This window comes from Bubalus kerabau, chromosome 22, assembly GCF_029407905.1.
Source record: "Bubalus kerabau isolate K-KA32 ecotype Philippines breed swamp buffalo chromosome 22, PCC_UOA_SB_1v2, whole genome shotgun sequence".
Lineage (NCBI taxonomy): Eukaryota > Metazoa > Chordata > Mammalia > Artiodactyla > Bovidae > Bubalus > Bubalus kerabau.
Genome location: NC_073645.1, coordinates 13,165,270 through 13,189,310, shown reverse-complemented (window position 1 = coordinate 13,189,310; position 24,041 = coordinate 13,165,270). Strand labels below are relative to the sequence as shown.

At 39.9% G+C, this 24,041-nt stretch overlaps 1 protein-coding gene across 1 annotated transcript; it reads right to left on the bottom strand.

The window, feature by feature from the left end:
• Positions 1 to 320: 320 nt before the first annotated feature.
• Positions 321 to 23,478, bottom strand: LIPN (lipase family member N). Its single transcript, XM_055561067.1, has 10 exons — positions 23,442 to 23,478; positions 20,736 to 20,851; positions 19,242 to 19,359; positions 17,093 to 17,291; positions 15,327 to 15,436; positions 11,999 to 12,135; positions 7,077 to 7,223; positions 6,105 to 6,176; positions 5,499 to 5,570; positions 321 to 554 (listed from the first exon to the last, which is right to left on the bottom strand). Exons 1-10 carry the CDS (start codon positions 23,476 to 23,478, stop codon positions 321 to 323), a joined length of 1,242 nt encoding a protein of 413 aa, XP_055417042.1.
• Between the last annotated feature and the right edge of the window lie 563 nt (positions 23,479 to 24,041).

The following is a 24,041-nucleotide window of genomic DNA, read 5'->3' as shown; positions in this document are numbered from 1 at the left end:
AAGGCCTCTTTTAATTCTTCCCTGAAGTGTACAGTTAGCAGAGAAGAGTTTGCTAGGGCTTCTTAGATGAAAAGCATGGACTTGGCTCTGACTGAAAGGAAGAGATTCTGAGAGCTCAGATGTGGACATTTGCTTGAGAAAGAGCAGCACACTTGGAATAATTCCTAGCTGGGATGCCGTGATAAGAGAACACCTCGGCAAAAGCAACACGGTGAAGGAGGCCGGTGTACATCTCACTGCTACTTAAGTAGACTAGTATTTCCCCAAAGCCTCTTATGGGCTTGGAAGCAACTCCTATCTTAAAAGTAGGTATATTGCAGTTAGGGATATGACTTCATCAAATCTATGATTTTGCTGTATACTCGTTTAGCAGCATCAAGGCCCCAGATGAAATCAAAGTGGTTCCAATCCGGCAATAGTTTGAAGTAACGGAGATGCCTGATTTGGGGGAGTATCCTGGCCACATCTCGGGGTGTGATAAGAACATCATTTCCACCAGCCCAAATAGCAGTAGGTACTTTCATGGCAGTCAGGTCATATAGTGGAGGACGACTCTACGAAAGAGAGAGAAAGGACATTCATGACAGGAAGCTCCTCAGAGCAACAACTGACTTCAAATAAGTAGACAGACTACTAGATGAGTATTTACAATGACCATAGGAAGACAGCATGCAATGGCCCCTATATTCAAGGAGTGTGAAGGAACAAGGCAAAATGGCTAAATAAATATTTGCATATAAACTGTGGAAAATTCTGAAAGAGATGGGAATACCAGACCACCTGATCTGCCTCTTGAGAAATTTGTATGCAGGTCAGGAAGCAACAGTTAGAACTGGACACGGAACAACAGACTGGTTCCAAATAGGAAAAGGAGTACGTCAAGGCTGTATATTGTCACCCTGTTTATTTAACTTATATGCAGAGTACATCATGAGAAACGCTGGACTGGAAGAAACACAAACTGGAATCAAGATTTCCGGGGAAATATCAATAACCTCAGATATGCAGATGACACCACCCTTATGGCACAAAGTGAAGAGGAACTCAAAAGCCTCTTGATGAAGGTGAAAGTGGAGAGTGAAAAAATTGGCTTAAAGCTAAACATTCAGAAAACAAAGATCATGGCATCTGGTCCCATCACTTCATGGGAAATAGATGGGGAAACAGTGGAAACAGTGTCAGACTTTATTTTTCTGGGCTCCAAAATCACTACAGATGGTGACTGTAGCCATGAAATTAAAAGATGTTTACTCCTTTGAAGGAAAGTTATGACCAACCTAGATAGCATATTCAAAAGCAGAGACATTACTTTGCCAACAAAGGTTCGTCTAGTCAAGGCTATTGTTTTTCCTGTGGTCATGTATGGATGTGAGAGTTGGACTGTGAAGAAGGCTGAGCGCCAAGGAATTGATGCTTTTGAACTGAGGTGTTGGAGAAGACTCTTGAGAGTCCCATGGACTGCAAGGAGATCCAACCAGTCCATTCTGAAGGAGATCAGCCCTGGGATTTCTTTGGAAGGAATGATGCTAAAGCTGAAACTCCAGTCCTTTGGCCACCTCATGCGAAGAGTTGACTCATTGGAAAAGACTCTGATGTTGGGAGGGATTGGGGGCAGGAGGAGAAGGGGACAACAGAAGATGAGATGGCTGGATGGCATCACTGACTTGATGGACGTGAGTCTGAGTGGACTCCGGGAGTTGGTGATGGACAGGGAGGCCTGGCGTGCTGTGATTCATGGGGTCGCAAAGAGTCGGACACGACTGAGCGACTGATCTGATCTGATACAAAGGAGGGTATGTTAAATGCTATAAAACATTCCCCAAATACGATGGAAGTGAAGACAAAGAAGAAATTATTTTCAACTGAGGTTTCATGTAAAGAGCAGTCATTTGAAGGGCTTCCCTGGTGGTTCAGATGGTAAAAAGTCTGCCTGCAATGCAGGAAATTGGGATTTGATTCATGGGTCAGGAAGATCCCCTGGAGAAGAGCCTGGCTACCCACTCCAGTATTCTTGCCTGGAGAATCCCATGGACAGGGGAGACTACTGGGCTACCATCCAAGGGGTTGCAAAGAGTTGGACACAACCAAGCAACTAACACTGTCATTTTCATTGAAGAATGGTTGTATTTTAAAGATAAGGATGAAGGTGGGCAGGCAGATAGAGCATGTGCTTCATGGTCAGGAATGATAAGCTGCCCAGTGCACCCCAAAAAGAAACTATGTAAGGGAATACAGTAAGATATAAGACTGGAGACAGTCAAGGTCTAAATGCCAGGGTTAGGCAGTTGGGCATCCTTCAGAAGTTTTAGAGACAAGGGAGGGTAATTTCTCATAGCTCTGCCTAGTTTGTGGGATGACTTGAAGAAGAAATTTGTTGGGAATGCGTCCTGAAAAAAATCTAGGCAGGCAGTTTGGATTATCCTCAGAGAAGGATAACTGAAGCTGTTGTTTAGTTGCTAAATCATGTCTGATTCTGTGATGACATGGAGTATAGCCCATCAGGCTCCTCTGTCCATGAGATTTCCCCGGCGAGATTACTGGAGTGGGTTGCCAATTCCTTCTCAGGGGATCTTCCCGACCCAGGGATGGAATCCACGTCTCCAGCACTGGGAGTCCTATTCTTTGCCACTGAACCACCAGTGAAGCCCTCAGGTGAAGCTGTAGAGATGGCTAAATTATTCAAACACAAAGGGGAGCGATATGGGAAGAATTGTGGAGAATTCTGATAATTGAGAGCGGTGAGGGTTAGAGAGTAGCTAGTGAGAGGATAAAGAGAGCAATCAAAAAGGGAGGGAAAAAAACCGGAGTGTTACATTATGGAAATCCAAATCGAGGTGGTAAGTTGTAAGGAGTCTATGGTAACTAACACTACAGGTGAGAATAGGCAATTAAGTTTGGCAATTAAAAGCCACAAATGATCCCATGGACTGGGGCCTGCCAGGCTCCTCCATCTACGGGATTTTCCAGGCAAGAATACTGGAATGGGTTGCCATTTCCTTCTCCAGGGGATCTTCCCCATCCATTGGTTGAACCCAGGTGTTCCACATTGCAGGGACACTCTTTATAGTCTGAGCCACCAGGGAAGGTACCTTAAATAGAACAGCTATAATAAAAAGATGAAGACTCAAACTACCTTTTCCAGTGTTCAGGAGTGAGTGGAGAAGTAGAGATACTTAACATTTTTAGATATTAAAAAATGTTGATAAAAACAGAATGATGAAGCATGGATTGATAGAATTGAAGGCTTGAGGGAAGGGTTTCTGTTTGTTTTTTGTATGAAACAGTTGTTCATTTAAGATAGAGAGAGAAGCCAGTAAGAATAGATGAGAAGAGATGAGGTCAAGGACAAAGGACAGGATAACTTGGATAAGAGGACCATCATATTCTGAGAGTGAAAGGAAAGACAGAATCAAAAAGACAGATTTTAAGATGGATTAGAGGGAAGTTAAGAAATTTCATTCATAGAACAAATGATTATCAAGGGACTAGTAAGTGCCAGCTAGTCTACCAGCTGGGACAATACTGGTGAACAAAACGGAAGGAAATTCCTACCCTCATAAGGCTTATATAAGTTAATCTTTTTATTCTCAAGAAAACATAGAATGGACACAGAGGTTGTGCTGGGAACTTATGAAGAGGACAAAGTGTTGAGAACGGAATAAAAATTGACTTCCAGTCCAGGTTCAATGCACGATACTGGATGCTTGGGGCTGGTGCACTGGGACGACCCATAGGGATGGTATGGGGAGGGAGGAGGGAGGAGGGTTCAGGATGGGGAACACATGTATACCTGTGGCGGATTCATTTCGATATTTGGCAAAACTAATACAATGTTGTAAAGTTTAAAAATAAAATAAAATTAAAAATAAAATAAAATAAAAATTGACTTCCAATGATACAAAATTGCAAGCAAATAAAATAGAATTGGCCTGGAGTAGGGTAGGCCCAGCTAGCTAACTGTAAATTCTGAGAACATTTACACTCTCAATATTTCACATCATACACTTCAATATTAAATCTTTTGGGTCAGTTTTGCCTCAATAAAGCTGAAAAAAGAGAACTTGATAATAATAGTTTTATGTATATGTGATTTTTTGGTCTTATTTTCTTGTAAATATAAACAATATATAAATATAACATGTTCATGAAAAACAATGAAAAAGAACAAAAGTGTGTGAAATCCAAAATAAGAGCCTCCTTTTACTCCTTTGTGTGCATCCACTTCACCTTTTCTTTCTTCCTTTTCTTGAGAGTTATCACTTTAACATGTGCTGTTTATTTTTTGGCCTTTTTCTAAGCATTTGCAAATATATGCATCTGTGAATTTATATTGTCTGAGAAACAGGAGAAAACTTTTGTGGGTAATGAAAATGTTCAATATCTTGCTTGTGATATGGTTACATGAATGGATATATTCGTTGAAACACTGAGTTGAACATATAAAATCAGTGACTTATACTGTATGTAAACCACATCTTAATCATGCTAATAAAAAATAATATAATTATATACCACACTCATTGTCTTATAAGCTAGCAGATTCATTTCCCTAACAATTCAATCTGTTACTGAGAAATTGAGGGCTTCCCTGGTGGCTCAGCAGTAAAAAATCCACTTGACAATACAGGAGACACGGGTTCGATCCCTGGGTGGAAAACATCCCAGGAGAAGGAAATGGCAACCCACTCCAATATTCTTGCCTGGGAAATTCCATTAGCAGAGGAGCCTGGCAGGCTAATGCCCATGGCATTACAAAAGAGTTGGACATGACCTATTGACTAAACAAAAACTGAGAAATTGACTGGTTTGATTGACTCATTTGAGGTCCAGAAACAATTTAATTGACCTATGTTTGCACCCATAGCTTTAAGTATGCCAGTTTGGGAAAATAAAGGAAAAATTTAATTTAACGTTTTTAGTTCATACTGAGAAGCCCAGCTGCTGGATGGCTAAATGAATATATAAATTTTGGTATGTAAAGTTAGAGGGAAAAAGATGCCTTAAGACTCAACTCTTCACAAGTGGATAATTCTCTTAACTTCTATGTGCAATTTTATTTTTTTCTGTTGGTGTCAATAAGTATGTATTCAGTTACTATATAAATTTTATCACACAATTTTAATTATTATGCAGCTATTAAAATTATATTAAAAATCTCTCTTGCAACATTAGTTATGTTTTGCTATGACTATAAGTAAAAAACAAGATTGAAAGTTGTGGAAAAGTAGTGATGTTGTGATTGGAAGAAATGTAACAAAATATTGATCCATCTAGTTATCTCTGGGTGGAGGGATTATAAACGATTTAACTTCCTTAGTATATACTTCTTTTATTTTTAGATTTTTTGAAATAAATAAATATTTAAAATACACTTTGAAAAATCTCTGTCTACCAATGTGAATGTGACCAAGTGCCAGCTAGGATTCTTTTTACTGTCAAATAATTTATCATTATAATTTTTCAAAGCCAGCCTTCTAGGGTTGCTCTGAGTAACTCACCTGATTGTAGTGACGCATGTTTTCAGCTTCACTTCCCCAGTCATAAGCTCTGAATTCATCAGAATGGTAAAGCTGGAATGAAGTGTTTTATAGAAAAGTAGTGTTCAGAATAAGAATTACGATTGTTAATAGCAAATCTTAGAAAAGTATACTGTATGCTGGGAAGAAAATAAGGCTTCTGCATCACCGGAGGATATAAATAAATTTTATCAGTGTGCAAAACAATATCAAGAGAAAGGGAGGCAATGAATTCCTTGGTTTGAAGGAAAAGCTAGTGAGAACCCAAGACTCACTGAGGGAAATCAAACGGCAGGTATTTCTCTCTGGGGAAGGCTCAGTTCTTCTGAGGTTCTCCAACTTTATGTTTAGTTTCGGCTCGGAGCCTACTTTACAAGCTCGTATTGAAAATGGGATTCATTTATGTGACCGACTTGGTCTGCACATACCTTGTTCTTTCTCTTAAAATCTGGGAAAATGCAACTATAAAGATGCAGAAAAAGGTTAAATGGAAGCTACCTGCCAAGCTTCTTAGAACAGACATGCTAACTCTGTCCTTTCAAATATAAAGAAAATAAGGGGAATGGTTTTCCGTGACAAAGACACTACCTGTTTTAAATGCAGGATGTTCTGTATTGATGATCCAGTGGGAGCATGGGACATATACACATCCATTCGGCTCTGAAGATAAAACAAAACATATTAAAGCAATGACCACCCAATGAAAAAACCGTGCCTTTAAGAAGCAGAGAATAATTATGCTAAGAATGAATAAACAAATATTGCAGTAGAATGGCAAGGCAGAATCCATTCCATTCCATTCCACGCTGTCTTATATGTTTCAAGTGGTGCATTTTATTTGAGGCTAACGTGACCCAACAAGAGAGGGCACAAAGAATAAGTTTAAAGCCTCTTTCCTAGGATTTTATTTTATTTTTTAATGCATTATATTATAAAATCAAGCTGACTATAGTAAGTGGTGGCTAATTCCAAACATGTGAAACTGCTACCTATTGTTGGACAACTATTAGCTTAAATTTGACCAGAGATGACAGGATGAAGCTGCCTATTCTCTTCTTCAGTCTTCACACTGAATATCTAATCTTCTAGGCAGAGAAAATCTCTGCCTTTAAAATGAGTTAAGAATACTGCATTAATTTATGTAATATGATAGATGCATCAAAATGAAACAAAGGGAACTTCCCTGGTGGCTAAGTGGTAAAGAACCCACCTGCCAATGCAGAAGACACAGGTTTGATCCCGGATCTGGGAAGATTCCACGTCGTGGAGCAACTAAGCCCACGGGCCACAACTATTGAGCCTGTGCTCTAGAGCCCAGGAACCACACTACTAAAGCCAGCGTGCCTGGAACCCGTTCTCCAGAACAAGAGAAGCCACTGCAATGAAAAGCCCATGCACCTCAACTAGAGAGTAACCCCCACTGCCTGCAACCAGAGAAAGCCTGCACAGCAACAAAGACCCAGCACAGCCAAAAATAAATGAATAAAAAACAAAAAGAAGAACCAAAGGAAAGCTGGAATTTCTAAAAGCATCAAATGGCCCTCGAATCATTATACATACCATATTCATGTTTTTCTTGTTGAATCCTGCCCATAAAGACATAAATTCACTACATATCACCCATAATATTATATTGTTGCAGATTTTGATAGAAGGTGACTTCCCTATACTTTCTTCTAAAAAGAAACCTTTGGTACCAAACAACTTCTGTAAAAAATAAAAAACAATTATTCTTTCAAGAATCATTTTCAGACTTCTTGACATTCCCTTCACCCTGGAATGAGACTTCTTAGGAATCTATTTATATTCATTTATTTTTTTCCTGTTTTGCTCAAGGAGACCAAGTTATTTTGGAAAAGTATTTATAAATCAATCTTTACCTAGGGAATATCAAACATAATTTACAAGGAGATGGTAGCAATGATCTTCAGCCCCAGATTAGCTAATTTATCCATTATGAAAGCTCCCCTGACATCAGTCCAATCAGGGATTACCTATATTTCTCATTAACTGGCAAGAGAAGTAGAACAGTTTCTCCTTTAAGGTCAAACATTGCCTTGATTAGGAAAGAAAAACAGGGTTTTACCCATGTACACATCACCTTTCTGGTAGTGTACCAGAGTGCGTGACTTTCATGCTAAAAAGTAGAGGGAAGTGTACTGAAGGGAGGGTGCCATTGGATAGAAGAAAATGATGTCATGGGCGACAGCGTGATTAAAACTTCTAGAGTTTATAAAAGCAAGCTTGGGTGGGGATCTCCGATGGAATGACTGGAGCTTCTAGGGGCAACAGATATTATGGAGGGGTAGGAGTAGAGAATGGGACTTAAATTGGCAGAGAGTTTGACAATAGGGAATTAGAAACTGAGATAAATTAGGGGAAATACCTACCTCAGACCTGACCTATGTAGGCAAAGCAATACATATGCAAAACAGGTATACTTAGTGATACATGTGTCTATCTCTGGATTTACTTTAACTAGTTTGCCTGCTTGGAGAAGGCAATGGCACCCCACTCCAGTACTCTTGCCTGGAAAATCCCATGGATGGAGGAGCCTGGTGGGCTGCAGTCCATGGGGTCGCTAAGAGTGGGGCACGACTGAGCGACTTCACTTTCATGCATTGGAAAGGGAAATAGCAACCCACTCCAATATTCTTGCCTGGAGAATCCCAGGGACAGAGGAGCCTGGTGGGCTGCTGTCTATGGGGTAGCACAGAGTCGGACACAACTGACGTGACTTAGCAGCAGCAGTTTGCCTGCTTAACTCTGCCCCAATGTAGAAAACATCCCAAATTAATGGATGCCAACACATTTTGAAATAGAACTATCAATCACACAAAAGGGAAGTTACATTGTGGTTTAGTCACTAAGTTGTGTCCGACTCTTGTGACCCCATGGACTGTAGCCCGCCAGGCTCCTCTGTCCATGGGATTTTCCAGGCAAGAATACTGGACTGGATTGCCATTTCCTTCTCCAGGGGATTTTCCCGACCCAGGAATCTAAGCTAGGTCTCCTGCATTGCAGGCAGATTCTTTACCAACTGAGCTATGAGGGAAGCATTGTACTCAGTCATTCAGTTGTGTCCCACTCTTTGCAAATCCATAGACTGTAGCTCTCTAGGCTCCCCTGTCCATGGAATTTTCCCAGCAAGAATACTGGAGTGAACTGCCATTTCCTCCTTCAGGGGATCTTCCTGACCCCGGGATTGAACCCATATCTCTGCATCTCCTGCATTGGCAGGTGGATTCTTTATCACTGAGCCACCTGGAAATCCCTAAGTTTATTGTTGCTGTTGTTCAGTTGCCCAGTCATGTCTGACTCTTTGAGACCCCATGGACTGCAGTACACTAGGCCTCCTTGTCCCTCACCATCTCCCGAAGTTTGCTCAAATTCATGTCCATTGCGTCGGTTCATGTCCATTCAGCCATTTCATTCTCTGACACCCTCTTCTCCTTCTTCTCTCAATCTTTCCCAGTATCAGGGACTTCTCCAATGAGTTGACTGTTCACATCAGATGACCAGAATACTGGAGCTTCAGCTTTAGCATCAGTACTTCCAACAAATATTCAGGGTTGACTTCCCTTAAGATTGACTGGTTTGATCTCCTTGGTGTCCAAGGGACTTTTAGGAGTGTTCTCCAGCACCACGGTTCAAAGGTATCAATTCTTTGGCTCTCTGACTTTTTTACAGTTCAGCTGCCACAACTGTACATGACCATTGGGAAGACCATAGCTTGACTATACGGATCTTTGTTGGAAGAGTGATGTCTCTGTTTTTCAACACATGTGTAGGTTTGTCACAACTTTCCTGCCAAGAAGCAATCACTTTCTGATTTCATGGCTGCAGTCACCATCTGTAGTGATTTTAGAGCCCAAGAAGAGGAAATCTGTGACTACTTCCACCTTCCCCCCTTCTGTTTGCCATGAAGTGATGGGACTGGATGCAATGATCTTAGGTTTTTTAATATTAGTTTCAAGCCATCTCTTTCACTCTCCTCCTTCACTCTCATCAAGAGGCTCTTTAGTTCCTCTTCACTTTCTGCTATTAGAGTGGCAGTATTTGCATATCTGAGGTTGTTGATGTTTTTCCTGTATATCTTGATTCCAGCTTGTAGCTCATCCAGCCCAGCATTTCTTATGATATGCTCAGTGTATAGGTTAAACAAACAGAGTGACAACAGACAGCCTTGTCATACTGCTTTCTCAATCTTGAATCAATCAGCTGTTCTATACAGGGTTCCAACTTTTGCTTCTCAACCCACAGACAGGTTTCTCAGAAGACAGGTAAGATGGTTTGGTATTCCCATCTCGTTAAGAGCTTTCCACAGTTTGTTATGACCACACAGTCAAAGGCTTTAGCATAGTTGATGAAACAGATGTAGACCTTTTTTCTGGAATTCTCTTGCTTTCTCTATGATCCAGCAAATGCTGGCAATTTGATTTCTGGTTTCTTTTCTTTTCTAAACCCAGCTTGGACATTTGGAAGTTCTTGGCTCACATAATGCTGAAGCCTAGCATGCAATATTTTAAGCATGACCTTACTAGCACAGGAAATAAGTGCAATTTTCCAATGGTTAGCACATTCTTTAGTACTACTCTTCTTGGGGATTGAAATGAGGACTGACCTTTTCCAGTCCTGTGGCCACTGCTGGGTCATCCAGATTTGTTGACATATTGAATGCAACACCTTGATGGCATTATCCTTTAAGGTTTTGAATAGTTCTGTTGGAATTCCATTGCATCCATTAGCTTTATTAACATCAGTGATTCCTAAGGCCCACTTAACTTCGCACTCCAGAATGTCTGGCTCTGGGTGAATGACCACATCAATGTACTAACCCAGTTCATTAAGATCTTTGTTGTACAGTTCTTTCATGTTTTCTTTCTATCTCTTCTTAATTTCTTCAATGTCTGCTAGGTCTCTACTGTTTCTCTCCTTTACTGTACCCATCTTTGGGTGAAATGTTCCCTTGATATCTCCAATTTGCTGAAGAGATCTCTAGTCTTTCCCCACAAAATATGATCCACTGGAGGAGGGAATGGCAAATCACTCCAGTATACTTGCAGTGAGAACCTCATGAACTGTACAAAAGAACAAAAAGATATGATACTGAAAACAGTATTGCATAGGAACCTGGAGTGTTAGAGCAATGAATTAAGGAAAATTGGACGTGGTCAAGCAGGAGATGGTAAGAATAAACATCAACATCTTAAGAATCAGTGAACTAAAATGAACGGGAATGGGTGAATTTAATTCAAATGACCATGACATCTACTATTATGGACAAGAATCCCACAGAAGAAATGGAGTAGTCCTCATAATCAACAAGAGACCTGTGGTGGATTCATTTTGATATTTGGCAAAACTAATACAATTTTGTAAAGTTTAAAAATAAAATAAAATTTAAAAAAATTAAAAAAAAATAAAATGTGATTGGAATTCTTAAAAAAAAAAAAAACAAAAACAAAAAACAAAATGCAGTACTTGGGTGCAACCACAAAAGTGACAGAATGATCTCGGTTCGTTTCCAAGGCAAACCATTCAACATCACAGTAATTCAAATCTATGCCTCTATCACCTGAAGACGGTAGAGAAGCTGAAGTTGATCAGCTGAAGTTGAAGACCTAGAAGACCTCCTAGAACTAAGTTTATTAAACAATACCAAAAACCTACTATCAAATCAATCATTAGGGCTCATGAAAGTTCTTCCTTGTGTTAACGCACAAATTCTTTTTTTTTTTCCCATTCCTACCTCTCCACCACAAACCAGGATCTCATCTTAAAAATGAATTATTGATATCCTGACTTGTCTCTTTGATCTCATTTTGGCCACAACTTATTTTATCCTTCAATTCACATTTAAGGGGCAATCTTGATAAAATACTAGTCAATGAGCTTTTTAGAGAAACAAAAAGCAAACAGAGAAAAACTTTTAATGGATAAAGTCTTAAATTCACAATTGACCATCAAACCAGTTTTCCAACCAATGGAAAATAACCAATAAATAGTTGAATGAATAATTCAGCTGTAAAACATTTAGGCTTTGGCATTTTAGCTTTAGTAAATTGAAGCAAGCTCCCATATGGAAAGGGGTATATTATTCCAACTTATCTAACATCAAAGTCAAGGACATCAGCGATCAAATCGAAAAATGTCTTTCATTTGAGCACTGTGAATTCATTGACATGCCCAGCGGAACAAGAACAGAACAAGCAAACTGCCGTAGCAGTCAGCTCAGCTAGAAATTCTGACTTATACTCAGGTCTGTTAATAACTGAGTATAGTGAGTTATATATGAGAGCTGTAGACGCTGTGACATAGACACACACACACACACACACACACACACAGCACCTGACCCCAGAGTCTGGTATCTACAGATTTCAAAATGTCCTACTTTTGTTTCATAGATTTTCAAATAATAAGGGTCTATCATCCAAAAGGAGATCCTCATATATACTGTGGCAAAAGGAAGAACTTACCTTGATTGCAGAACTTGGAAGTTGGAAAAATCTGGTAAAAATGCCCGTGGGATATTTGAAAGACACCACAGGACCCAAGGCAAAATTCATTTTGATTCTTTGTGCCAGTTCAGGCATGGTGGCAAAGGCTACAAACCCTAAGAAAACATGAGATAAGACAATCTCATTAAATTTAGGAGTAGTGATGTAATGTTTCTACTAACCAAAGTGAAGCTCTCCTTTTTCATTTTATTCTTCTACTGCAGCATTTGGGGGGGATGAATTGGGCAACTCTTCTGAGTTATTCTGCAAAGTGAATCTATTTTCAACCCTGTCTACTCTCAAATCTCCATTTCTTTCTTATTCTGGACATTTAACTTGGTTGGGGAAAGTTAGGGATAAATTGCTGAAGCAACTCCTGCCAAGTAAACTGAGGATGCCCTCAACCCCCACCAAGCGGGGGCTAAGTGCTGGCAGTATATTGTCACTCTACCCCAACTTTGAGATGACAGAGTCACGGAACCTCTAGAAATAAATGATCAGTTTGTAGGAGGTAAATCAATCGGCTCTTTATGCATCAACATATAGCTATTCTGGAGGAGGAAATGGCAACCCACTCCAGTATTCTTGCTGGGAAAATCTCATGGACAGAGGAGCCTGGCAGGCTGTAGTTTGTGGGGTTACAAAGAGTTGGACATGACTGAGCACACACACACACACACACACACACACAGCTATTGCACAGTTTTTCTTTCTCAGAGTGGAACGAGATTGCATTGCTCCCAGTGCTTCATTAGATGCTTACCAAACCTCCAGAATCTTCTCTGCTTCCAAAAGGTCCACCATGGTCCCAGTAAGGACCAAGTATCTCCATTTATAAAGCAATAGCATTGCATTTGTATCTAGCAATATGAGGGTGAAGGTGGTGGGGCTCAGGCCCACACAGGAAAGTCTATGTGGAGGTTCTCTTTGTTTCGGTTCCCTGTTGTGCTTTCCTGGGCCCCCCTCCATTGTGTGTGTGTGTGTGTTTATGCAAAACCATAGCAGAAGTTTTTTGCTTTTTTCTGAATTTCTTGTTGAAATATTGAAACTGTCTTAACCAGAAAAGGAGCTGGCTGGGCACTGATACAAAAACTGAAACAGGCATAATAGCTCTCCCTAGAAGATGTCTAGAAATGTGCAGAGGTAAGTTTTTGATGGTCATACTGGCTGAAGAGTCCTACTCCACGTGGTATTTAATGGGCTGGGCCTGACTTGTTAAAAGTCCTGTGAAGAATCGGTCCTTCCCACATAACAGAAATTTCTCTGCTCAGGATGCAAATCATGCTCACTGAAAAATGTCATGCTTGAAATGCAATGCAGAGCCCTGATAATCAAATTGACTATTTTCCCTGCCAGTCAGGTAATGAGAGCATATTTAAGTCTTACCTACTTTTCTAGTCACACTCAAATCATCTTTCTCCATACAATCTCTCCACAGCACCCAAGAACCCCATCAGTGAAGTCAAGATTACCTGGTGTGAATTTTGGGTGCCATCTCTAATGTGTTAAAAGACCTTGAAGGAGCCAATTAATTTCTTTGAACTTCTGTTTTCTTTTTCTATGAGATGGGAATGATAGTGGTAGGCTTGTTCTAAAGCTTAGAGAGGGATATTGTAGGAAAGGTCCTGAATGAAAAGCCCTAAACATAGAAAAATGCTTCTGTTAGCAATTATGGTATGATTATTTTCCTGTTAGTGGCAGGTTTTTTGTTTTTTTTTTTTTGTGGGGGGGATAGGGTCCTCTTAACTAGTTCTTCGATACTCCTTTAGTATATTCTCTCTAATGCTCATATGCTGCAAGCTAAGTTGCTTCAGTTGTGTCTGATTTTTTGCAACCCTGTGGACAGTAGCTGGCCAGGATCCTCCGTTCATGGGTCTCCGGGCAGGACTATTGGAGTGGGTTGCAATGCCCTTCTCCAGGGGATCTTCCTGATCCAGGGATCAAACCCAGGTCTCTCATGTCTCCTGCCTTGGCAGGTGGGTTCTTTACCACTAGCGCCACCTGGGAAACAATGCTCACAGCCTCACAGCTCTCCTAAATTTGTAAGCTGCCTATCAGTATAAATAGGCTTCCCTTGTGGCTCAGCTGGTGAAGAATCCACCTGCAATGCGGAAGACCTGGGTGTGATCCCTGGGTCGGGAAGATCCCCTGGAGAAGGGGAAAAAGGCTACCCACTCCAGTATTCTGGCCTGGAGAACTGCATGGGCTGTATAGTCCATGGAGTCACAAAGAGTCAGACATGACTGAGCAACTTTCATTTTCACTTTATCAGTATAAAACACTGGTAAATACATGTTTGTTCTTGATGATAATAGTGGTAATGTAGGATTATTTATTATCTCTCACACAGTTTCACCCAAACTAAGAGTCCATTCTCATTTAACCCAGTTTCTTAAAATTAGAAATTTTAGTGGAAGATTGATAACAAATTCATATTTTTAGTAGTATAGGGTTTTTAAATTTTTATTTGGAGCTAGATTAGTGATTTCTTTTTTGAAAAAATTTGGGAAACCATTAAGAAGTATACATTCAAAGTACATTTCTTGGACTTTTAAAAACCTTTCCATACACCGCTTACAGTTAATTGTATGCTAAGTCACTTCAGTCGTGTCCGACTCTTTGTGACCCTATGGACTGTAGCCCTCCAGGCTCTTCTGTTCATGGGATTTTCCAGGCAAGAATACTGGAGTGGGTTGCCATTTTCTCCTCCAGGGGCTCTGCCTGGGCTGGGGATCAAACCCGTGTCTTTTATGTCTCCTGCATTGGCAGGCGGGTTCTTTACCACTTGTGCCACCCATGAATCATACACTGAATGTATATGCCCAATTTACTTATTGTAGTAAGTTTTTGCATTCTGATTCACAAAGAAAACATTACTATTATCTTTTAACATTTGTTCAAATATGAATATAATCCCTCTTTTTTATTTTTTAATATTCCATGTGGGTTGTGAGGAAGGTATGATTGATGTATATTTAACATTCTTCAAGGATATTTCATGCCATTTGGCTTTAGTCTTTCAGCCTGGAGGAGATCTAGAGACTCAGTCTTCGGAAATATTTCTTTGGAATTCCTGGCAAATTACATCACCATCACAACTGTGCTGCAGTGATGGAAATGGATGAAAGATTCTTCCTACAAACTCAGTCTCTGCAATTCAGGTTTACAGCCACTAGAATTACATTCCCATCACAGGACATACAATTAAGGACACTGTAAATGTAGAACAGTGACTCTGTTCCTGAGTCCAAGGTGAACTCTTGCACGGCTCTGACCCTTTTAAAAATGTCGACCCTCGTAAACATACCTATTGTCGTACCAAGCGAATGTCCAACGAAATACAACTTCTGCTGACCAGTTTTATTTACAATGAAGTCTATTATTCCAGGGAGATCATATTTGGCCATTTCATGAAAGCTGAAGAATAAAACAGGACCTTATAAATATTTGCAGCTAAGTTCAAAACAGAGCACTTGCTCATTTATTTTTTATACACAGAATTTTGTGCTGTCCACTTACTTGGTTTGTGTTTCATTATTTATCCAGTTACATGTAGGCTATTGTGGGTTTTGTTTGCTACACTTTTATGTGTTACTTTCTAATAGCAGGAATGACTTCAAGGCTTGTGTATACTACATTTTCTGAAATTCAGTCTTGACATTCTTCCTCTTCACTCCCTTCTCTTGCATTTCTTTTGCTGCCCTTTACCTAACCTGGTTTGCATGCCTCTCTCTCAGTCTCTCCCAGGGAACTTCAAGATGCTTAGGGCCATTTAACACCCAGATTTCAAAATGGAAGTAACTGTAAATCATGATTGTATCATGTACTAGCTGAGTAGCTTTCCGTAAGTTACTTAAATGCTCTGAGCTTAAGTTTCATCATCTGTAAAATGAGCATGGCAGTGCTATATGGCAGGGGAGCTATGGGGGCTGGATAGTATTAAAGGAATGACTCTAGCAGCAATTAGACATTCAATCGGACGTTGCTACTATTATTTCTGTCCATATATGGTTATATTCAATATATACCAAAATCCTATAGTACTGGTTCAGCCAACATTAATACAAATGTTGAGAGAACAAAAAATGCCTATATAATATATGGTTGAGTTAGGTACTTCACAAACTAAGCACCTGCTTATTAAAAGAACATGAGAGGAAATATAGATTGGTACTTTCCAGTATAAGAGAATCGTTGTGATGCCTTACAGTAAACAAGCTGCAAGTTCCCAACCAAGGACCAGCTGCATGAAGTATTTCCTGATGCTTGTCCCTGGGCAAAAGCTCTGACCCTAACAATCTGGCCTATTCTTCCTTTCCTTCCAACTTGTCAGTAGGTACAGAAATAAGGTATGGAATATTTCATTAATATGGCTCTGTTCTAGCAGCAGGCTTCAAACAACCAGGGAGTTTAAGCCTGAGAAAGCATGCTCACTGCAGGCATCAGCCTGTTCTCTGATGACAGCAGAAAACACTTTCATTAAAGCAAGCAGTCAGCGTGTCAAATGAGTCTTTCCTATTGCCTATTAACAAGGTTGTAAAGATCTCATATTAGCGTTTTCCTGAAAATGGTATTCTATGCATTCTCAACCACAGTTCCTGTAGGTAAAATATAGTACTGATATACATCATCTTTGCAAAACTAATTGACAGTCCAAGAGAAAAAAAATTGTAATAGCATCACTAGGATAAAAATATAAGCTTCATGAAGGTGGAGGCTTGTTTACTCTTGAATGCTCAGGGATTAGAACAGTACATAGAACAGGCACTCAGTAAATATTGGCTGAATGAGTGCATACATTGTTCCAGAAATTTTCTAAGCTGTCGTTTGAGACATACTGTGTATTGGATAGAAACGTATGCTAAAATGACCTTGTTGAAATGATAATTCACTTGTCTGAGAATCAGTGTAAATCAGAGCTTCCTGCTGTTTCTTTCCTTTGAGCTGTTAGTAGAGACTGCAAGGAACTGTGTGACTCCAAGTATCAATCATTATTATTAATACCATCCACACTATTATATTTAAAGGACTTGTCTCAAATTGTGTTCATGGTCTTTCTTAGATACAGTTTACCTAAAGGCCCAGAATTTCTCTTCGTTCACCGAGAGTGTTTTGTGTCTTCTTGACCAAGTGTTCCCCCGACTGTTTCCCATCCATACATCATAACCAGCATCAGCTAGAAGGAATCCAAGGCTGCCATTGGCAAAATTCTCAAGCCAGGAGGTATTGTCTGAAAACAGGGCATGCTGCAGATATACAACTGGTCGGGCTCCTAGAGGGAGGCAAGAAGGCAGAGAGAGAAATTTATAACAACTAAAGCATCTCAGAAACATAAGAATCACACACACACACACACACACACACACCACTGGAAAAAAACAATACCAAAAAGAGACACATAATAAATATATTTTAATTCCCAATCTTGCCCAAATTCTATCCTCCCTTCTTAAGCAAAGTCTTTCCTATAAATGTTTCTCCTTTTATACTTCATAGTGGCTCCCCACAACTCTTCATCATGCTTGGTGTTGCAAGATTTAGCAAAAACAAAAATAAAGATAAACAAAAAGACCCAAGATGCCCTGTTAAATTTGCATTTCATATTAACAATGAACTATCTATTTAACATAAGTATATCATAAAATAAGGCATATAAAAAACTCATCTGCTCTTTATCTGAAATTCAACTTTAACTGGGCATCTCATATTTTATATGGTAATCCTACCCATATCTCACTCCCATTTTTCATTTTGAAGCTCTTGAATTCTTAAGCAACATGATTTTAGCCGCCTCTGAATGTGGATGGGAGATGAGATAATGCAAAGCGATCACAGTAAATGATTTGGTAAATAAAGACCACTGAGCCTTTGCAGATACTTTGCTTACTCTTCTCTCTCCCTTCTGGGAAGATTTGTGGTTACATTTCCCTCATAGTTCAAAAGGATACATGGCAACACTGTTTGCAATAGCCAGGACATGGAAGGAACCTAAATGTTTGTCAATAGAGGAATGGATAAAGAAGATGTGGTACATGTATACAATGGAATATATCTCAGCCATGAAAAGAAATGAAATTGGGTCATTTGTAGAGATGTGGATGGACCTACAGAGTGGCATACAGAGTGAAGTAAGTCAGAAAAAGAAAAATAAATATCTTATATTAGCACATATATATGGAATCTAGAAAAATGGTATCAGTTCAGTTGCTCAGTCGTGTCCGACTCTTTGTGACCCCATGAATCGCAGCACGCCAGGCCTCCCTGTCCATCATCAACTCCTGGAGTTCACTGAGACTCATGTCTATCAAGTCAGTGATGCCATCCAGCCATCTCATCCTCTCTTGTCCCCTTCTCCTCCTGCCCCCAATCCCTCCCAGCATCAGGGTCTTTTCCAATGAATCAACTCTTCATATGAGGTAGCCAAAGTATTGGAGTTTCATCTTCAGCATCAGTCCCTCTAGTGAACACCCAGGACTGATCTCCTTTAGCATGGACTGGTTGGATCTCCTTGCAATCCAAGGGACTCTCAGGAGTCTTCTCCAACACCACAGTTCAAAAGCATCAATTCTTTGGCACTCAGCCTTCTTCACAGTCCAACTCTCACATCCATACATGGCCACAGGAAAAACCATAGCCTTGACTAGATGGACCTTTGTTGGCAAAGTAATGTCTCTGCTTTTGAATATGCTATCTAGGTTGGACATAACTTTCCTTCCAAGGAGTAAAAGATGCTTACTCCTTGGAAGGAAAGAAAAATGGCATAGATGATCTTATTTACAAAGCAGAAATAGAGACACAGATGTAGAGAACAAATACATGGATATCTAGGGAGAAAGGGGGTTGTGTGGGAGAAATTGGGAGATTGGGATTGACGCATATACACAATCTCTTTCCAACAATGAGAAAATCCACTTTATGGGAATACAGCAATTTCTCACGTGAGATATAAGCAACGAGTTGACGTAAGGTAGGCTCCACCTCCACACTGACTCCCTAAGAAGCAAGTCTGGCAGCAGTCAGCTAGATCAGTCTTGCCCTTTGTAATTTTCAGTTCTTCCCTGCCTTCAGAGAATTGGAATACAATGAGACTTCCTGTGAACTGTATAAAAACGAATCCAAAATTCAAACCAATTTTGATAAATCAGTCACTATCTTAATGAACAGCCAGTACTAGATATTAGTCATGTGCAATTCTCCTTCTCAAGATAGACATGTCTTGTACCTGTGATCTTAGTGTCTTTTCGCCCATGGGGAATCCGATTGACGCTGAGTATGTACCCGTCTTGAGTGGTTACTTCATACTCCTCACTGGGGTAGCCATTATAGGTGATGATTTCACTCTGCTTAGTAAAAATAGAAGCATTAGCTACACATTTTCTCTAAAGGTTATCAAAAGGAGCTAGAACAAAGCAGCTAGTGTGTGCTTATTAGGGTAAATTATTTGAAATCTGCAGCCCCAGGTAACAATGAGATTAATTTACTACATAAAGTCATGATTAAAAAAATAAGTAGACTGTTAGAAAATGTCTGCTAGTGGTAAATGCTTTGGGGGAGTTGGAGATAATATCTACCTTTGACCCATTCTTCTAACAAAACTATATTCTCAAGTCAGTTGTCTCTTTTAAAGTACATATAGACATATTTTAATTGAAATGTAGTTAATTTACAAATTTGTGTTAGTTTCTGGTGTATAGCAAACTAATTCAGTTTTATACACATATACACTATATATATATTATATATATTCTTTTTCATATTCTTTTCCATTACGGTTTATTATAGGATATTGAATATAGTTCCCTGTGCTAGGCAGGAGACGATAGGACCTTGTTGTATATCCATTCTATACATAATAGTTTGCACTTGCTAATCCCAAACCCTCCCCGTTCCCCTCCCTTTGTAACCACAAATCTGTTCTCTGTGAGTCTGCTCCTGTTTCATTAGTTAGTTAGTTCAGTCTCTCAGTTGTGTCCGACTCTTGATAAGTTCATTTGTATCATATTTCAGATTTCCTATGTCAGTGACTTCATATGCTATTTGTCTTTCTCTTTCTGACTTACACGGTATGATAATCTCTAGGTCCATCAATATAACTGCAAATGGCATTATTCTTTTTACAGCTGAGTAAAGTTCCATTGTGTATACACAAAATGTAGGTATTACATCTTTTTAAAGTTTTTATTTTATACTGGGGTATAGTTGATTAACAATGTCATTTTAGTTTTAGGGGTACAGCAAAGTGACTCACACACACACACACACATATATATATATAAAACAATTGACGTTTATATATACAAATGTCAACTGTGAGACTGCACTTGGTTCAAAGGAATAAAACCACAGTCCAGTAGAGGGCAGTCACATATATCGTCCAGAGGGCTTAAAATCTGTGTTTGCTCAGTTGCCAGTCATGTCTAACTGTTTGAGACCCCATGGACTGTAGCTCTCCTGGCTCCTCTGCCCATGAAATTCTCCAGGCAAGAATACTGGAGTGGGCAGTCATTCCCTTCTCCAGGGATCTTCCCTACCCAGGGATCAAACTCAGGTCTCCTACATTGCAGGCATTCTTTACTGTCTGAGCCACCAGAAAATCTCTAAAAATCACTTATGTTTAATCTATATCAGAGATTTTATGCTATAACAGGAACTTCAATAATCTTACAACCTATTAATTTGCTTTACTTGATGTTCTTCGGAATTCTCCATCACTTACAGTACTCATCCACACTTCAGGATTTGCTTCTTTTTCCAAATTGAAGAATCCAGCAGCATTTAGAGTTCCACAAATCAAATAGGCTGTTGTTAGAAACAGCCACATGGTGGGAATGCCTGATAGAAAACATTTAATAACCACAAATTGTTATATGTCAAAAGTGATTAATGAAATGAAATAGTCCCCCCGTGAAAACTTGAATAACATCCTGAGAAAGCTGAGACAGTGTGGAAGGGAGTAAATACAGTGAGCCAACTCTGAACACGATTAATCTATTTTTTCACATAGAAACTGCCCTGACATAGTCCAGTTCCAGATGTGAAATGAACTAGTATGAAGGCTTATTTTTTCTCTTATTTTAATCCAGGATTTTCACTTAATTTGAATCTTTGCTTAACTGTGAGTTGCCAGGATATATAAAGATTCAGAGGACAAGTTTCCACACCATAGAGAAGCTAAAAGTGGAGTTATCCTTTAAGCTCCTCTAACATCCCACAAAATAAACAAAAGCAATGAACAATGAAGCTTCAAACAAACAGGTTTATGGTGAGTTTCAAGTGATGTGAAAACAGGTTTATGGTGAGTTTAAAATGATGTAACTATCTCCTTGTAAACAACCAAAGGCAAATTTTGCACATTTGAATGTTCAGTGTCTCTTCTTAGCACAGTTTAAAAGCATGCCTCCTCAAAGCAGTTTGACCAACATCACAATGCAGAGTACTTATCAAAGGGGAGCTGCAGTTCAGTGGTCTGAATTTGAAGTCCAGCCTCACCATGAACAAGATTTCTGACCTTGGGCAAGTTATTCAGTAGCTTTGTCTCTTGTTTTTCCTGCTGGTGATATTAGGATAATAAAACAACCTACCTTATAGGATTGTAGGGAGGATCAGTGACAAGCATTAATCGCAGTGTAAGCTCTTTCATTATTTTTTTTTTTAAATCTAAGAACGAGCAAGAGTAACATCAGAGAAACTTTGTGGTAGTAATTTAATGACAGACTTCTAGAGAAGTTCAGAGTTTACTTTTGAAGTTCAGTAGCTTTCCATAAACTTGCTATCTGGCTGCAGTTGATTTTATAGCTACAAATGTTATGTAATTAAAACCATTTTTGAAATTAATAATAGCTAATGTGTATTGAGGGCTCAGCTTGTGCCAGGCCCTGTTCTAAATGTTTCATGTATGTTATTTAGATATTGAAGAAATGCCATTGAAATAGCTACTGTTATTATCCTCATTTTATCAATGAAACTAGCGAAAGCTTAGAGAGATTAAAGATCTGTCCAAGGTTACGGCGCCAAGAGGCAACAGAACTAGGACAGGAACACAGGAAGCCTCAGTGCAGAGCCCTATCCCTGGCTCCCACGCCCCACCTGCCTCCCAGGTGTTCTGAGTCTTGATCTTACCTAGTTAAGAGAGCTTCCCCTGTTCCTCAGGACTCCTTATTGATGAGGGACTTCTGAACTTTTGCTTCTGACAGTGAGATATGATGACTGCGGCTAGAAGCTAGAAAGATGAGAGACAGGAAGCCCGAGGAAATGAAGAAATCCTGGACAGTGACACACAACCAAGGTTAACCTGTTTGACTGAATCCTCATTTCCACTGAATGTCAGTCACCCTTGGGAGGGTTCAGCAACATTTTCAAAACAAGGCAGCCAATGTGGAAGTGTGTACTCAGGATCCTAAGGCAAAATCAGAGTTAGCAGTCATCTACCTTCTCAATACCCGAGTTCACTATGAGGGTCAACTGAAGCAATGTTCGTGAAAGTGCTGACAGCCACCAGGTAACATGCAACGTGCAGGAAAGCGACTGATTGCAACAGGTGACAAGTTGAGGCCTTCCTGATTCACTTCTTTTTGTATTTTTTAAAATTTGTTTTTTAATTGGAGTATATTGCTTTGCAATGTTGTGTTGGTTTCTGCTGTACAACAATGTGAATCAGCTATATCCCCTTCCCTCTTGAGCCTCTGTCCCCCTGCCACTGTACCCCCATCCTACCACTCTAGGTCATCACAGAGCACTGAGCTGACCTCCCTGGGTAATACCTTCCCACTAGCCGTCTACTTCACATATAGTAGTGTATATATGCCAATGCTACTGTCTCAATTTGTCCCATCCTCTCCTTCCTCCCTGTGTCACAAGTCCATTCTCATATTTGCATCTGCATTCCTTTCCTGCAGATATGTTCATCAGTACCATTTTTCTAGATTCCACACATATATGTTAATATACAGATTTGTGTTTCTCTTTCTGACTTACTTCCCTCTGTATGACAGGCTCTAGGTTCACCTTTGGAGAAGGCAATGGCACCCCACTCCAGTACTCTTGCCTGGAAAATCCCATGGACAGAGGAGCCTGGTAGGCTGCAGTCCATGGGGTCGCTAAGAGTTGAACACGACTGGGAGACTTCCCTTTCACTTTTCACTTCATGCATTGGAGGAGGAAATGGCAACCCACTCCAGTGTTCTTGCCTGGAGAATCCCAGGGACAGTGGGGCCTGGTGGGCTTCCGTCTATGGGGTCACACAGAGTCGGACATGACTGAAGTGACTTAGCAGCAGCAGCAGGTTCACCTTTGAGGCCAGAGAGTGTTTGGACATATCAATGTAGCAGAGGAAATGAACCCTTATGCCAAAGGGATTTGACCAGCTGTTAACTTTGGCATAGAGACCTGAGGAGAATGAAGACAATTTAGCCCTAAACCCCACCTGAAATACTGGATGACGGAGGCAGAAGTGCCTTCATTTCCTACTTCACTTTGAATGCTGGAAAAGCCCTAGCAGTAATTGAATCTCTTTCTTTTCCCAGTGGGAAGAATGGTAAGTTGCTGCCCAGGATAAAGTAGTTCCAGTTCTATTAGTCTGGACTCATTCCCAAATCCTTTCAAAAATACGAATGTTCATATTTGTCCAGATCCTAAGATCTGTTCCACTTGAGCCAATTAAACAAATGTAGAGTGAAAGGAAACACTCAGCTTGTTGGAGTAGGTGGAAAGCTTAAGTCCCAGTCCACACTCATTCAGTCTCTTTGATGAAAAAGACAAACATGCTTTGCCTTCAGTGACAGCGGGCAAAGGTATGTGTGGCAGTGGCAGAGGTGTGTAGATTTGTCTGGATCCTCTCATGGGTTGAGATTTTAAAAACAATCCTTTTAACAAAATTTCAACGATCTCATTGGAGAATTCTAGGAAGCACAAATGTTGCTATGACTTCTTGTGGAAATAGCATAAATATAGTTAAACTTCTCGGGTCTTTATGGATTGTAGATTAGCTTAAATCCCAGAAGGATTTCAACATCATTGCCTTCTC

What these genes read in the sequence shown, in the direction of transcription:
- LIPN (XM_055561067.1), bottom strand. Translation starts at nt 23,478, where the DNA reads ATGAAGGCACTTCTGCCTCCGTCATCCAGTATTTCAG. An exon ending in CTGAAGTGTGGATGAGTACT is followed by an intron (nt 19,360 to 20,735) that starts GTAAGTGATGGA and finishes TTTACTAAGCAG; the next exon opens with AGTGAAATCATCACCTATAA. An exon ending in TTCCAAGTTCTGCAATCAAG is followed by an intron (nt 7,224 to 11,998) that starts GTAAGTTCTTCC and finishes TATTTTTTACAG; the next exon opens with AAGTTGTTTGGTACCAAAGG.